The sequence below is a fragment of the Esox lucius genome, chromosome 11, assembly GCF_011004845.1.
Source record: "Esox lucius isolate fEsoLuc1 chromosome 11, fEsoLuc1.pri, whole genome shotgun sequence".
In the NCBI taxonomy this organism is placed as follows: Eukaryota; Metazoa; Chordata; class Actinopteri; order Esociformes; family Esocidae; genus Esox; species Esox lucius.
Window position 1 is genome coordinate 33,676,126 of NC_047579.1, and position 14,355 is coordinate 33,690,480.

Consider the following 14,355-nt stretch of genomic DNA (forward strand, 5'->3'; position numbering starts at 1 on the left):
GCTTTCCACGGTTGTACTCACATGCATTGTAGGCCTTTTTATGTGAGAGAATCTCAACCACCTCTTTCTTCTTGAAGGTCTCCAGCTGGGGGACAGGCTCTGGAGGAGAAACTGACACAAACATACATGTAAAAAAATTAATAAATGCTGTGTAAAATACACATTTTGGTTATTTGGTAACGTAACACTAACAAAAAATGGAACACAAGTGGGGTTATTTACCCAGCCATTTGGTTGGCGGGAACAACACAAGTTTTTGGGGTTGTTTGTAAAACCCTAACATGGGTTAATTGAACTGTAAGTACATTTTTTATTCACTTGCATGATGTGTAAACCCAGCAGCTGAGTAATCCAATTGGTTATTTATGGAATGAGTGGTTAGGTTAGGTTTTAGTTAGGGTTCATAATGTTAAGAACATTTCACAGGGAATTTATATTGTCTTTCAATCTTTTAGCACATTAGATTTACACATAACATGAATATGAAGAAAACTGATGTAATACAAACCTTTGAATAAACAGTACATTAGCTCTCGAGGTACTAACTTGTGTTACTCAGTTGTGGAAACCTCTAGATATGGGCAGTATTCTTAATATTTTATCATTTATATTACACCAGGGTTCACTATTCTTTACTACAGCAACATAAATAAAAAAACATATTTCACAGTTTTTTCCATAGCAGTTCCTAATTTTGTCTAATCCTGTCTCCCTACATTGGCTTCGGATGTTTTGGTAGAACTATGGTGTCACAAGGTCTGAGTATGTGACCATAGTCTGGAATCCCGCTCATTGCTCACAAAGCGTCTTTGCACACCACTTTGGGCGCTCAACTGCATTTCACGCTGTCCACGATTACAGGGGGAAAATGCATCTCCATAGAACACAGAAAATGTTCCATAGAAAATTTGAGGCAGAGACACACACCTCCAGCAGCCGACTGGTCAACTCAGGCTACAAGCGTAGATCCTAGAGCCTCCTATAATGAAAATCACTGAATGTCATTACACTTTTACTTATTTTAACAGATGCCTCTTTCCATTCATCACAGTGAGGATGCACAATGCACTGTCTGGATGCATTCTCTTTTAGTGGACAAAACGTGTCCATTCTAAACTGACTGACATCCTGCATCCCTCGCTTCTGTATCACTCCAAAATGAGACCATTAGAGGGTTGCCAAGACAGAAAGTAAGTACTGGCATTTTCTAGAGTTTTGAGAACATCATCTACTTAGAGGAGCCAGAGAACAAGGGTGAGAAAAATGATGCCTCCATTGGTAATAGATCCACAAAGATTCACATTCAGGTTTTTCAGTATACTTCCAAATATATATTTTGCAGTGAGATTTAAATTGGGTCGGTGAAGTGCCTGTGGCACTAACGCTACTGTCATTCGTCAGAGGGAGCACTGATCAAAAGCTATTAAAACCAGGATGGGCTTCAGACACATTCCTCAAGATGAAGATTTCTTACTTTTTTAGTATGTGATATGTGAATCATTTTTGAGAAAAGACTTACATACGTGTGTATGTGTAACTATACACATAATGTATGCACTATACAAAGCATGCATGCAAAGTTGTCCATGCGCGCACACACCCACACATTTGCACATTATGCTCACTGGGGTTCTTTTGTGTTCCAAAGTGCAGTTCTAGATCCAGATACTTCACCATGTCATTCAATTTGTCATAATCAGAATCCTCTCCTAACTGCAACAAACAGAAACAACATGAATGTGCATCAACAACTCATACTATAATGATGATTACTGTGTTGTACAATAAGAATCCATTTCTATTCAATCCATTTAGTTTATTGCAATGCAAAAAGTAATTGTCTGCATCAAGTCCTAGCTAGCTCAGCTGTCCCATGAGTGCATAGCTTACTTTTCCTCAATTTGACTAACTCACTGACTAGCCTCCACTTTTACTTACGGTCCCCACCCTGATGGACTTTTCTTGCCCTAACCCCATTTACTCACCTATCACGACTCTCACTCACTTGTCTCCAAAAAAACGTGATTGACTTGTATGTCCCCATCTTTTCAAGCTCACCTGTCCCCAGATGGTGCCCTCAGAGTTCTCCACCTGTTCCCAGCGAAGCCGCTTTACACTCATATGGTTGGAGTCCATTTTTGGAAGGCTGTTGCGAGGCAGCGGAGGCGGAGTTCCGGGAGGGGGCAGGGGTGGAGGAGGAGGGGGCTCCTGATGCCCTAACTGGTCCAAGTTATTCTGGGACTGGGAATGTTGCTTGGGCTGAGACTGGGATTGGTGGTGGGAATGGTGATGCGACTGGGAGGATTGGTGGTTAGACTGGGATTGGAGCAGTCGCTGAGAGGGCTGGGACTGAGGACGGCCCTGGTTAGAGGGGTGGACCTGATGGGTTTGGTGGGGATGGAGTTCGGGCAGAGGCTGGAAACTGGACAGAGTGGGTTGGTGAGGCGGTAGGGGCTGGAAGGTGGACAAGGTGGGTTGGGGGTGGTGGCGCTGATGGGTTGGCTGGTGTATGAGGTGGATCTGATGGAGCTCTGGCTGAGTGGGCTGAAGAGGGACCTGGTGATGGATGTGTTGGATCTGGGGAGTGTGATGGTAAGTCTGCTGGATGGAGTGAGGACGCTGTGGAGATAACTGATGAGTGCGATGAGACTTGAGGGACTGGCGAGTCTGATGAGTCTGCTGACCCTGGTGGCAGGAATGGGTGGACGGGTGAATCTGATGGCTCTGAGGATTTGGACCAGATTGGTGGATATCCTGATCTGGGTGTGGAGGAAGAGGCTGATCTTGGCGTATTTGATGGGCTTGATGAAGGAGCTCCGTGGATGAGTGATGCTGCTGTTTTCGATGGGCTTGATGAAGAAGCTCCATGGACGAGTGGTGGTGTTGGACCTGATGAGCTTGGTGAAGGAGTTCAATGGATGAGTGATGTGACTGTGTATGATGGAGACTCTGATAGATTTCTTCTGAGAACTGACTCTGCCTATCTGGATGAACAGGGGAACGGGCTGGGGCGTTGTGAGGCGATGTGGCTGAGCGAGTTTGACGGCGGCTCTGACGGTGAGTCTGTTTATGAGATGGGTGCATCTGGTAGAGTGCATTGCCTGTGTGGTCTGGATGAGTGTGAGCTGCCTCCGGAGAGGGGAGGGGGGGCAGTGACTGATGGAGCTGCTGAAGGGGATGTGCAGAATGTGAGGGCTGAGCAGGCAATGATTGATGCCCCTGGTAAATGTGTTGCTCCTGGTACACCTGTTGTTCTTGATATGCTTGTTGCTCCTGGATTGCTTGTTGCCCTTGGAACATTTGTTGGTCCGAGTATGCTTGTTGCCCTTGGAACGCTTGTTTGTCTGTGTATGCTTGTTGTCCTTGGAACGCTTGTTGGTCCTGGTATGTTTGTTGCCCTTGGAATATTTGTTGGTCTTGGTATGCTTGTTGCCCTTGGAACGCTTGTTGGTCCTGGTATGCTTGTTGTCCTTGGAACGCTTGTTGGTCCTGGTATGCTTGTTGCCCTTGGAACATTTGTTGGTCTTGGTATATTTGTTGCCCTTGGAACACTTGTTGGTCCTGGTATGCTTGTTGCCCTTGGAACGCGTGTTGGTCCTGGTATCCTTTTTGTTCCTCATATGCTTGCTGCTCTTGATATGCTTGTTGCTCCTGTAAAGATAGTTGTTCCTGGAACCCTTTTTTCTCATTGGCCACTTGCTGCTCCTGGAACACTTGTGGTTCCTTGTATGCATGTCGCTCCTGGTATGCTTGTTGCGTCTGGAAAGCTTGTTGCTCCTGGAAGTCCTTTTGCTCCTGGAATGATTGTTGTTCCTGGAATGCTTGTTTCTCCTGGTATGCTTTTTGTTCCTGAATTGCAGCATGGGCTAGCAAGTCCTCACGGGTTGGAAGCACCTTGTGAATTGACTGCCGTTTCGGTGGCGGATTGGAGCGAGGAGGTGGGGCTGGAGGTGGCCCAGGGTGACGGCGGAAAGGCAGTTGAATTCTGGGAGACTGTTGAGGGGTGGCATTGTAGCTTGGGGATAGAGGAGGGTCATTAAATTGGACAGGTGGAGGTGGTGGTGGGGTCATCGGAGGAGGGGGGATGTGTTCCGAGGAGGAGGAGTAAGTAAGGGAGGAGGCGTCCTCGCCACTGCTGCTCTGGCACTCACTGGGGCTGCTCAGCTCAGGGGGTACAATGAAACCCCCATCTCTATCTTCATCATCCACACCCACCTCCTCTTCGTCCTCATCGTCCTCATCTGGGAAGCTCATCTGGACAACATCCTGGCATTACCACCAATTACATGCATTAATTAAGTCTTGGTCCATTGCTATAGTATTCTAACTAATGTTATAGGCGTGTTAAGGCAGAATATCATCACAGGAATACACAAATTATAATAATTAGTGTGCAAGACAAACAATTCCCCCAAGACCAACAGTGTTATGGCAAACGTATCCATCAACCATCTAATGCTCTGTAGACATCTAAATCAATATGACCCTACCTCCTCGTAGTCATTTTCAGGTGACAGGAAGTCATCAACATTGGCGACCCTCTGACCCAGTTGCTCAGTCAGTGCATCCAGGAAGCGGTCCGTATCATAGGTGTGTGGTAGATGGGAAAACGTGTAGCGCCTCTTATTGAGGCGTGCGTGTGAAGGTGGACTGGCAGGGTAGTTTGGGGGTGAGGGAGGGGGACTGTCCAGACTGATGTAGGGGTTGGAGTCGGCACTGGTCTGGGAGGTGAGACCTGGGGGGTAGTACTGGACTTGGTGAGGGGGGCTTGGGAGGGGCTCCTGCCAGCCTGGTGGAGGGCCCTTACGGCTACCTGCTGAGAGGAACAATTACATTACTTCTCTTTCACAGAAGAACATATTGAGGCTGCTTCCACAGTTGACATGCATGGTAGATCTTTGCGTGTGGGTGTGCTATTCGTGTTTTAGGAGCAGTGGACTCCAAACACCTTCCTAGAATGTGAACTGTTGTTGCGTTTCACACTGTGGAATTCTGTTGTATGTGATCCACTATGCTTGGAGTGAATGCTAGAGTAGCTTCTATCAATTTAGAGAAGGCCTGTCATTCTTTTTGACTGTGAGACCGATATTTTAACTTCAGGATCTGCACATACTGGCTATCTAGATAGCTACATGTCCTCCTTCCAGACTGTTGTTTTACGCCATCGGTCTGCAACCCTCTCCTGGGGACCCCCCAGCCATCTCACAGTTTAGTTTCAGCCCTGTTACAAGCTCACCTGATTCAACAAGTAAGGGCTTGTTAATTAGTTAATAAGTTGTTTCAGGTGTGCTAGCTCTGGGATACATCTTATAGATGGAATGGGTGAGTGGTTCAACCCCAGGAGAGGGTTGAAGACCTATGGTCTTTGCTTTCAATGCTACTTTTTACAGATTTAACAAACATGTCTTCCTCCCATTTCAAACAGCATGAACAGCCACTATCGATATTGAGATAATGAGCAAGAAAACCAATCATGGAGAAAATGACATGTTCAGCCAATTCAGTACTACCAGATGATCATTCCATAGCAGAATGGTCAGATATTGGCAGTCTTTTGGGCGTGTTAAAATGATCCATTGTGTGCGAGAGCTGTCAACAAGAAGCATACTTGGCTCCAACCTCAAATTAAGACAAGAAGTACTTTGGCATCCCAGATGGAGGAAGAGGGCTTATGTCCAGCTTTCATATTCCTGTTCAAAACAAGTTGCTTGCTTTTGTTATTTCAAGTTTCTTTTGCCTTGAAGATCTACAAGATTCATCAGGAGTCTTGTAGGAATTTCAGGGAACTGTTTAAAACACACAGTACCTTTCTGTGCATATAAATACTCCACTGCATAGTCTACTCATGGAAGTCCCCAAAAATATTTTCTTTCAACTTTGCAAGTGACTGAATCTATACCGGAGAACTGTTAATCAGACTTCCTAAATAAACACAGATAGCTTTGAACAGTTTTATTTCTCCCTATTTCTCTGTAATGGCCAGTTATTTAAATATAGCTTACATTGTGCTCTGGGTGTGAGAAGATGAAAGTTCACGTTCAGCTCTGCTACATGTTACTGTAACTACGTAACATTTGCTAAATCTAGTAGGACATTGAAAAATGGAACACGTGGCCCTTGCATTTTCCCCCTTCAGTGTAACAAATTGCAGTTGTTTGATGACTCAAACATGTAAATGTATTCAATAACTGTGTGTGTGTGGTGGGGGGCGGGGGGGCATGCGTGCTTGTTATTGTTATCTTCTAGTCTCTGCTGTATAATCTTGAACGAATTTTGTTCCCCCTTGATTTTTTATCACTTTTGTAGGGATGTAATTTCAACCAGACATCCTGGACGCATCACGAACATCAACTCTTCAAGTACAGTATGTTATCACATACTGTAAAAACTACCTGTGTTAGCATGCATGGATGGAGAACCTGCGTGTTGGAGAACTTCGAGTTCCATCAGACTGTCCGCAGACGGAGGAGCTCGAGCCTTCAGGGACTTGGACCGCTTCCCTGAATACACATTCTCTAATTCAGCATACACTGCAGACAACTGGACAGAGAGGACAAGTGTCATTTCATAACAACTCACATATCATTCTCTAATTCAGCATACACTGCAGACAACTGGACAGAGAGGACAAGTGTCATTTCATAACAACTCACATATCATTCTCTAATTCAGCATACACTGCAGACAACTGGACAGAGAGGACAAGTGTCATTTCATAACAACTCACATATCATTCTCTAATTCAGCATACACTGCAGACAACTGGACAGAGAGGACAAGTGTCATTTCATAACAACTCACATATCATTCTCTAATTCAGCATACACTGCAGACAACTGGACAGAGAGGACAAGTGTCATTTCATAACAACTCACATATCATTCTCTAAAAACCAGAAGATTAGCTCCAAACATTGAGGTCACCAGCCCTAGTGCCGAAGGGCCATATAGTGTGCAGGCTTTGGTTCCTGCCTAACACTGGCACATCTGCTTGAAGTTATCAGCCACTCACTGGGTCTTTGGGTAACTGAATCCAGTGTGTTTTTAGGGCTGGTGTGAAGCAACTAGGGTTAGTGACCACAGTTTTAGTCAAGCTTTTTAGATACACCATATCCATTTAAGCAGAGGCTTGTATCCAAGGTGACCTGCAGTTATAATTCAGCTGGGGCAACGCAGTTTACAGCAGGAATTAAACCCATAACCATTAGTATTGCAAGCACCATGCTCTACCGACTGAACCACGCCGGAATGCTTCCCCCAGTTTCACCATGGCTACTTACATTGGTGAGGTTGTTTGGGGTCTCTGGGAGGGATGTCCCATCCCCTGACTGCCTTTCTCCTGGAGCCAGTCTCATTCCCATCTCCATCGGATCAGTACGGACCCCTGCAGAAAACAAACGGCATTAAGTTTCAAATAATTCCACAAAATATGAATTTCTCCATTTCCAATCACTGCAACGTTTTTAGAGAAATGTGAGCAGCAATTTCACCTAATGTCAGCTAAATGTGTTTCTCTACTGCTACGGGTGATGATGATGATGATGAAGGACATAGACAAACGCAAGTACCCATCCCCAGGTGAGTGCCGATGACAAGGTCGTCAGAGCTCCGCCCACGCATGCTGGCCCTGTAGGCGGTTCCTGTCACTCTCATGGAGCTGCTACGGCGATGGGGCTCGGGGGCGGGCTCTGGCTCAGGTGGGGGGGCTGGCGCTAGAATACACACAGTGTGTATATCAGTATACACACACACACACACACACACACACACATGCATGCATACACTCACACATGAACACAATAACTGATTTATGACCTGACTTCAACATCTTGACACAAACACCCAAAATCACAAATATAGATGTAATGGCATCAATGCCACAGACACAGCGGCCAGTACCCACCTGCAGCCTTGTACCCAAGGAAGCGTGAGATCTTGCTCTGGCAATGCTCTTGCTCTTCATAGGTCAACAGCTGGTAGACAAACTGCCAGATCACCTGTTTGGCTGGTGTATCCAACACCGGGAACACGTCCACGATCAAGGTGTCCACATTCCTTTTGCCATGGAAACAGGAAGAGAGAAGCTAATAGGGGGTTGGGATCATCTGGCAATCCTATCTAATCATTGTAATGCTAAACAGGGGTCCTATCAACCTTGCATGAAACTAACATTAGTATTGAGTGTAAAGGGCTTAAGGTTTGTTCCAGTATGTGACCATGGCCTCTTTTACCCATATGTTCTCTATTTTATAGTCACTCTCTCAATCCATCCTTCTCTATGTATTTTGCAGCTTTCTCTTATTTCTCCCTATTTTGTCATCGCCCTCACTCTCTTTCCATTCCCCTCCCTCCCAGTTACCTGTGCTGGAAGAAGTTCTCCAGGGCTTTGCAGATGGTGTATCTTTCCTGGATGGTGAGCAGGTGCTCCAGCTGCTGTCCGAAGGTGCGTCCCTGGACCCTGATAGAGGGGGGCAAGATCTCAGCCACCCACTGCAGAGAGCTGAGCACTGGGGAACGTGGGACGCCTCCACCTGGGGACACCCGTCCTGGACCTCCTGGCTGCTCCGGCTCTGCCAGTGTAAAGCCGGTGGGACCTTCTTCCACCACCAGGGTGGGCATGGCACCGCTGCCCTGCAGCATGGAGACGACCTTCTCATGTGAACAACTCCTTTAGACACATGTGGAGACACAAAGACAGTGTCAATACACAGTACTGTGTAAAAGTATCAGGCTACCTTCATATTCTTTTTAAATCTATTTTAAATCTATTTTTTAATTTGCAGCATTATAATGTGCAAATTAACATTAACACAATAAAAAGCGAGGAGACCCCGGGGAAGACCTAGGACACGCTGGAGGGACTAGGTCTCCCAGCTGGCCTGGGAACGCCTCAGTGTCCCCCTGGAAGAGCTGGAGGAAGTGTCTGGGGAGAGGGAAGTCTGGGCATCTCTGCTTAGACTGCTGCCCCCGCGACCCGGCCCCGGATAAGCAGAAATAAATTATGATGATGACAATAAAAAGCTAAATAATGTATTGTGTTGTTCTAAAGATTATTGATACCTTGGTGAGAAAGAAATTTGAACAAACTGGGAAAGTGGGCAAGTTGAAGATAGAAAAAGCAGTGGATGATCTGCATCTGATGAAAAGTAATTAAAAGTAACTTGTGGGATAAAAGGAAATCCTGTGAATTGCTAGTTCAGCATCTGGCATAAAAGTAGATGCATTGACAATAAGATGACAAATTGGGGAAAACATTATCTTTCAGCATGATACTGACCGCAAACTACACCGCAAATCCCTAATTGAAGCAGATTGAACACATACAGTTTTACATTAAGCACCTCAGAGCTCCGACCTTTACATAATTGAAACTGTGTTGGTCACAAGGACAGCGAGACAAATGCAGACAATAAGAGTTATGTCAAATCCTGCAAGCTTAGAAGAATTTTCAACAGAAATAACTTTTTAAAAAACATAATATTTTAGTGTTCATTGTATTAATGTTTCTTTGTCACCCAGGGTGTTTTATTTTTATCTATTTTCACCAAGGATGTCGCCAGGCCTATTTTAAAATATTAATTAGTCCCCCCTAAATAAATCAGTATATCAGTCAATATATTTTCTCTGTGATACATTTTTTTCGGCAACCTTTCCATCACATCTGAACTTCTTACAAATTGTATAGAAATTGTACAGAATCGTGTTCATTTGGCAGCAGGGGTCCTATCAACAGGACCATGCTTTGAACGTAACTCGCTCACCTGAAGCGAGGTGTCTGTAAATAGTAGCTAATGTTTCTAGTGGTCGGAGATCCTCTCAAGTTCAAAACAGAATCGCACTGGAAAGCAACGGTATGTTTTGCAAATAAATATATTATATGAGCTAGCCCACCACCATTTTTATAGAAATGTATGGAGGTTAAAACATTTATTGAGGTCTTAAAAATGTCATGCAATATCAAAGTAATCAGTCTTTTTTTTTTCTTTACTGGAAGGCAATAAAGCCAGCTACAACTTTCTAGTAGGACCTTTAGAGAAGACTAAGATCTGTACACTTGTAATGCAAATATAATAGAATTATAATGTAATTCAACATAATAGTAAGGTGCCCAATAATTGGAGACAGTGGCCAATAATAGGGGGTAGTATTTTTTAGCTACTAACCAACCACTGAAAATTTTAATTTCCCATTAATTACATGCTAGCTAACATTTGTATGTCACTAATAATCATCCTAAACATTGATGAAATTATTACTTGGTAGAAGAAGATGTGTGTACAGGATGACGCTGTATTGTTCAGTGCATTTGACAAATAAACCTTGAAGCCTGTGTTTACTTGTTTTTCTGTCCAGAACAAATAAACACTGCTCAGATATGCCTTTAAAATGTTTTCTCATGTAGCCTAAGATGTTTGCAAGGTTCTATACTACATTAGTTCTACAATAACCACTACTGTAACTGCCCTAGAAATTAACATGAACACAACACTCTAATGGGGTCAACCACTAAAACTCCCTGTACCAAAACCTTATATTGCAGTCGTTACATTATATAAGGCACTGATTTTTACCACTGGTTAACAAATTCTTTAAAAACAACACATCTACCAGGTATTGTTGTAAAGACTTATCAAAACAACATGAATATGCTTTTCTAACCTCATGTCAAGTCCATTGAGAAACAAGATGCGGTCTCCAGGTTTGAGTCCTGCTTTCTCTGCTGGACTTCCTGGGGATTGAGAGAGAGGCATATGTGAAGCAAATGTGTCTGTGTTCACAGATGGACCAGTAGAAAGCTTCAGCAAACACCTAGCTGGCGTGAACTCTGTAGCAAAATAACTCCAGCAAAGCCAAAATGGTGTAGAGCTTGTCAAAAAAAAACATAGTTTAGCATAAGGCTCCAGTCTGTGCATTTACACTAACCCACATGGTGTGTGTGTGTGTGTGTGTCTACTGTGCTCTATCACTGGTGTCTCTTTGAGTCAGTCCTCTGTACACATCTTCCTTTTCACTAAATGGCATATGGACAAACACACACACACACACACAGCTGTATGCAACCTACCTGGGATAATTGAATCGATCCATACAGGTGCATGGCCCCTTAGGGTGAATCCAAAACTCAGGTTGCCTTTGCAGACTCGAACTGTCCTTTAGTACAGATAAAAGCACAACACAGCTGGGAAGCACCTGGGTCTCTACTGTACTTAATAACTGAATGGAAACACAGTAATCATCATTCACTTCTACATGGCCCTGGGGGGTGAAGCTCCACTGATGAAAGTGAATGGCTAATAAGGGACAGCTTCATTCAGGTACTACATACTACATTGTCCGCTCCAACCTGCACCCCCAAACGCTTCAATACTTTTTTTGCAGCTGTCCCTGTGAATAACATTTTGTTTTCGGGGGTTCAAAGGAGAAACATTTCTTGATCCTGGTTGATATTCCAAGTTGATTTACCATTTTTTTTTTACAAAAAACTGTGACAGCCTAACTTTTTTTTGCATGTATGTACCACATAGGGTGTTTAGTATACACTCTCCATCAAAGGTTTCAGCAAATGCAAAGAAGTACTGTAATAATAAAGCCATAACCACTTTACCTGCTGTACTGAAATACAGCAATTCACTTCACTGTATGGATTCCCATTACAGAGCTCTGGATTCCAATTCTAGGGCTCTATTCAAAAGTACTGCACGAAATATAGTGTGCCATATATGTGGAATAGGGTGCCCTACAGGGTACACCCAGGGTCTAATATGCAGGTTACTTCATAATAAATGCCAGTGCACAACCACCCACCCTGCACTCACTGAGATACTGCATGCTGAGGGACAATATTACTTCATTACATGTTTAGGTGAGTAGGGGCCAAGAAAAAAGGTACCGAAATTGTTTCTCTCTGAAAGTATTTATAGTAGATAATTAATATTCAGAGTTGTTTGCCGTACTGTCTGAGCAGGAAGCCGGAATCAAAGTGAAAGGAACATTCATCAAGGCTCTCTGTTATCGAAAGAGTGACATTGACTTTGTTGAACTTGCCTAGTAGGTAAGCAGGTACATTCAAAACAATGCTCGAAAAAGACAAAGTGTGTGTTGTTTTCAGCAGATTGACAGTGATCAGCCTATTTTAATGCCATCATACACTCACGCACACCTCTGTTCATAGGCCGTACTGTCTGGTAATGCGTGAGATATGTATTTCAATGTTAAATGTAATTCAACTAAATAGGATGTCATTGGAGAGGACTGGTACGTATTGCCTTGGAGATTCAATAATGCCTTATGATGCGAACACGCCCCAATCTCATTTATCACACCAACACCCCGAAAGGAGTTCCAGAAGCTCCCAGTGGCAGTCAGTAAGACCAGCCCTGCCTCTGTGCACTGTAGTCCATCAGGACCTTGTCTGGCACCGCTTGGGGGAAGAGTCCAAGCATAAGGCCATGCAGTGGGAGAATTTAAATGAGCTGGAGAGAAGGAACTGCCATTAACAGGCAGAGAGAGGACGACCCCACACCATACTGCTTATTGCTGCTAGGCTCCAGCAACTCGGGAGCCCGAGAGTGAGTAAGACTGTGTGGAGAAGAAGGTTGGGGAGGCTGCCAGAGAGACGACCACTCAACCCCATTCTGTCCAAACCACCAGCAGGAAATCGCCCCTGAGATGAAGTTACATCCCTTTGATCACTCCCTCAGTTTGATCACACCCTCAGTTTGATCACACCCTCAGTTTGATCACTCCCTCAGTTTGATCACTCCCTCAGTTTGATCACTCCCTCAGTTTGATCACTCTCTCACCTTCAGCCATCACTATGCTCTTGGTGTTAACAAAAGGCTATCAATGGCCTTAAACACATGCTGTGATGGTTCCCTGTGTCACTCCATGTTTATATATAGTAAATGACATGCCTGGATAAAAATAATAGTTTGCATTTAATATGGTGTGTTTTGTTATGTACTGGAATCTTTTAAATAACATTGCATCAGCTTAATGCACACTGACACTTGAATGAAGCCCTGAATCAGCATTCATGAATCTATGAATAAGCCTGTCTAATCGTATAATTCGTCGACTGTAATTGATCCAGAACATCAGCGAACAGCCAGAGTGGACGTCACTGGCAGCACTGTACCCCTTTAGTTGCCCCAGTTCTAAAGGGCCAAGCTGTTCCTGTGAGGCATACTGTGGGCAGGCCACATAACCGTTTGAATAGTCATCTACTACAGCTCTTACCTGCGAGGGGGCGCAGCGTTGACGTGCCCTGCAGTCAGGGAGGTAGTCTTTCTGAGGCCACGGCCAGGGGGCGCCATGCTCTCCTCGGCGTGCGTTCGGGGGACAGAGCTGGCGCGGGTGGACACCAGCAGGCGCTCCGGGTGGTCCTCGCTGCGACTCCGGCGTAGGCGGTTGCGGTTCGGATCGCTGAAGCTCCGCCCCTTGAGCCGGCCCATCAGGCTCTGGGACACGACCTCGTCGAAGCGTTCCCGGTGCTTCTTGGGGATAAAGATCCTGGCCAACATGATAGATGGAATGGCAAACATGAAAGTTTTTTTTTCCCGCTCGCAGTGGTCAGAGCCACTGAGTCAGAGAGGCTGACGGGAACTCTGATAGGAGGTTTCGAAGAACCATCAGCGAGTGAGAGAGAGAGGTAGTGAGAGTGAGAGAGAGAGGTAGTGAGAGTGAGAGAGAGAGAGGTGGTGAGAGTGAGAGGTAGTGAGAGAGAGAGGTGGTGAGAGTGAGAGAGAGGTGGTGAGAGTGAGAGGGAGGTAGTGAGAGTGAGAGAGAATAAGAGATGAAGAGAGTAATAGAGATGGAAAAGAGGTTCTCTGTTTATTTTGTCTTTTATGGATTCGTGTTTGATGTCAGTGCTTCCTCTCCCTGGTGTCCAGTCCAGTCTGAGGCTAAATAGTTGGGTCACCACAGGTTACTAACCATAAACTCTCTGGTTCCCTAAGCACCCCTTGGAGAACAAAAAAGACTCAAGAAACAGGAATAGAGGTTTTCAATCCAAAGCACCCATTATCAAGCAGTGTTAATCTAAATGCTAGTAAACACGCCAATCCAGGAAGAGCAAAAGCATCTCGTTGTTGGTGAAAAGCTTATGAATCACAAGAAAGCAGCTCTACAAATATATTTAGTCCAGTCAACATAGAGACAAATCAGTAGCATGGTATCCATAAAACTGACTTAAAATCATCTGAAGAAGCAGCTCTTTGTCCATAGAATCCCATGGTGAAGAATGGAGATCAGTAGTACCTGTATGTCTGTTTGTGAAAATGAGGATTACAGAGTGACTTCCCTCACAGTGTCTCTCTTCGTAGCAGCTCCAGGTATCAACCCCCTGCACACTGCT

General features: G+C 44.6%; 1 protein-coding gene across 7 annotated transcripts in view; it reads right to left on the bottom strand.

Moving 5' to 3' along the window:
* grid2ipa (glutamate receptor, ionotropic, delta 2 (Grid2) interacting protein, a) overlaps window positions 1-14,355 on the bottom strand; it is a 44,597-nt gene that overhangs the window by 10,648 nt on the left and 19,594 nt on the right. For 4 of the 7 annotated variants that reach the window (XM_034295373.1, XM_034295375.1, XM_034295379.1 and 1 more), the window contains 12 exons: window positions 13,239-13,511; window positions 11,065-11,150; window positions 10,659-10,728; window positions 8,359-8,667; window positions 7,903-8,054; window positions 7,568-7,711; window positions 7,280-7,383; window positions 6,393-6,540; window positions 4,491-4,816; window positions 2,059-4,266; window positions 1,626-1,713; window positions 22-111 (listed from right to left, as the gene is read on the bottom strand). In XM_034295373.1, coding sequence (XP_034151264.1) covers window positions 22-111; window positions 1,626-1,713; window positions 2,059-4,266; window positions 4,491-4,816; window positions 6,393-6,540; window positions 7,280-7,383; window positions 7,568-7,711; window positions 7,903-8,054; window positions 8,359-8,667; window positions 10,659-10,728; window positions 11,065-11,150; window positions 13,239-13,511 — 3,998 coding nt within the window. The remainder of the gene's footprint in view (window positions 1-21; window positions 112-1,625; window positions 1,714-2,058; window positions 4,267-4,490; window positions 4,817-6,392; window positions 6,541-7,279; window positions 7,384-7,567; window positions 7,712-7,902; window positions 8,055-8,358; window positions 8,668-10,658; window positions 10,729-11,064; window positions 11,151-13,238; window positions 13,512-14,355) is intronic. The other 3 variants (XM_034295374.1, XM_034295376.1, XM_034295378.1) reach the window with 3 other exon arrangements.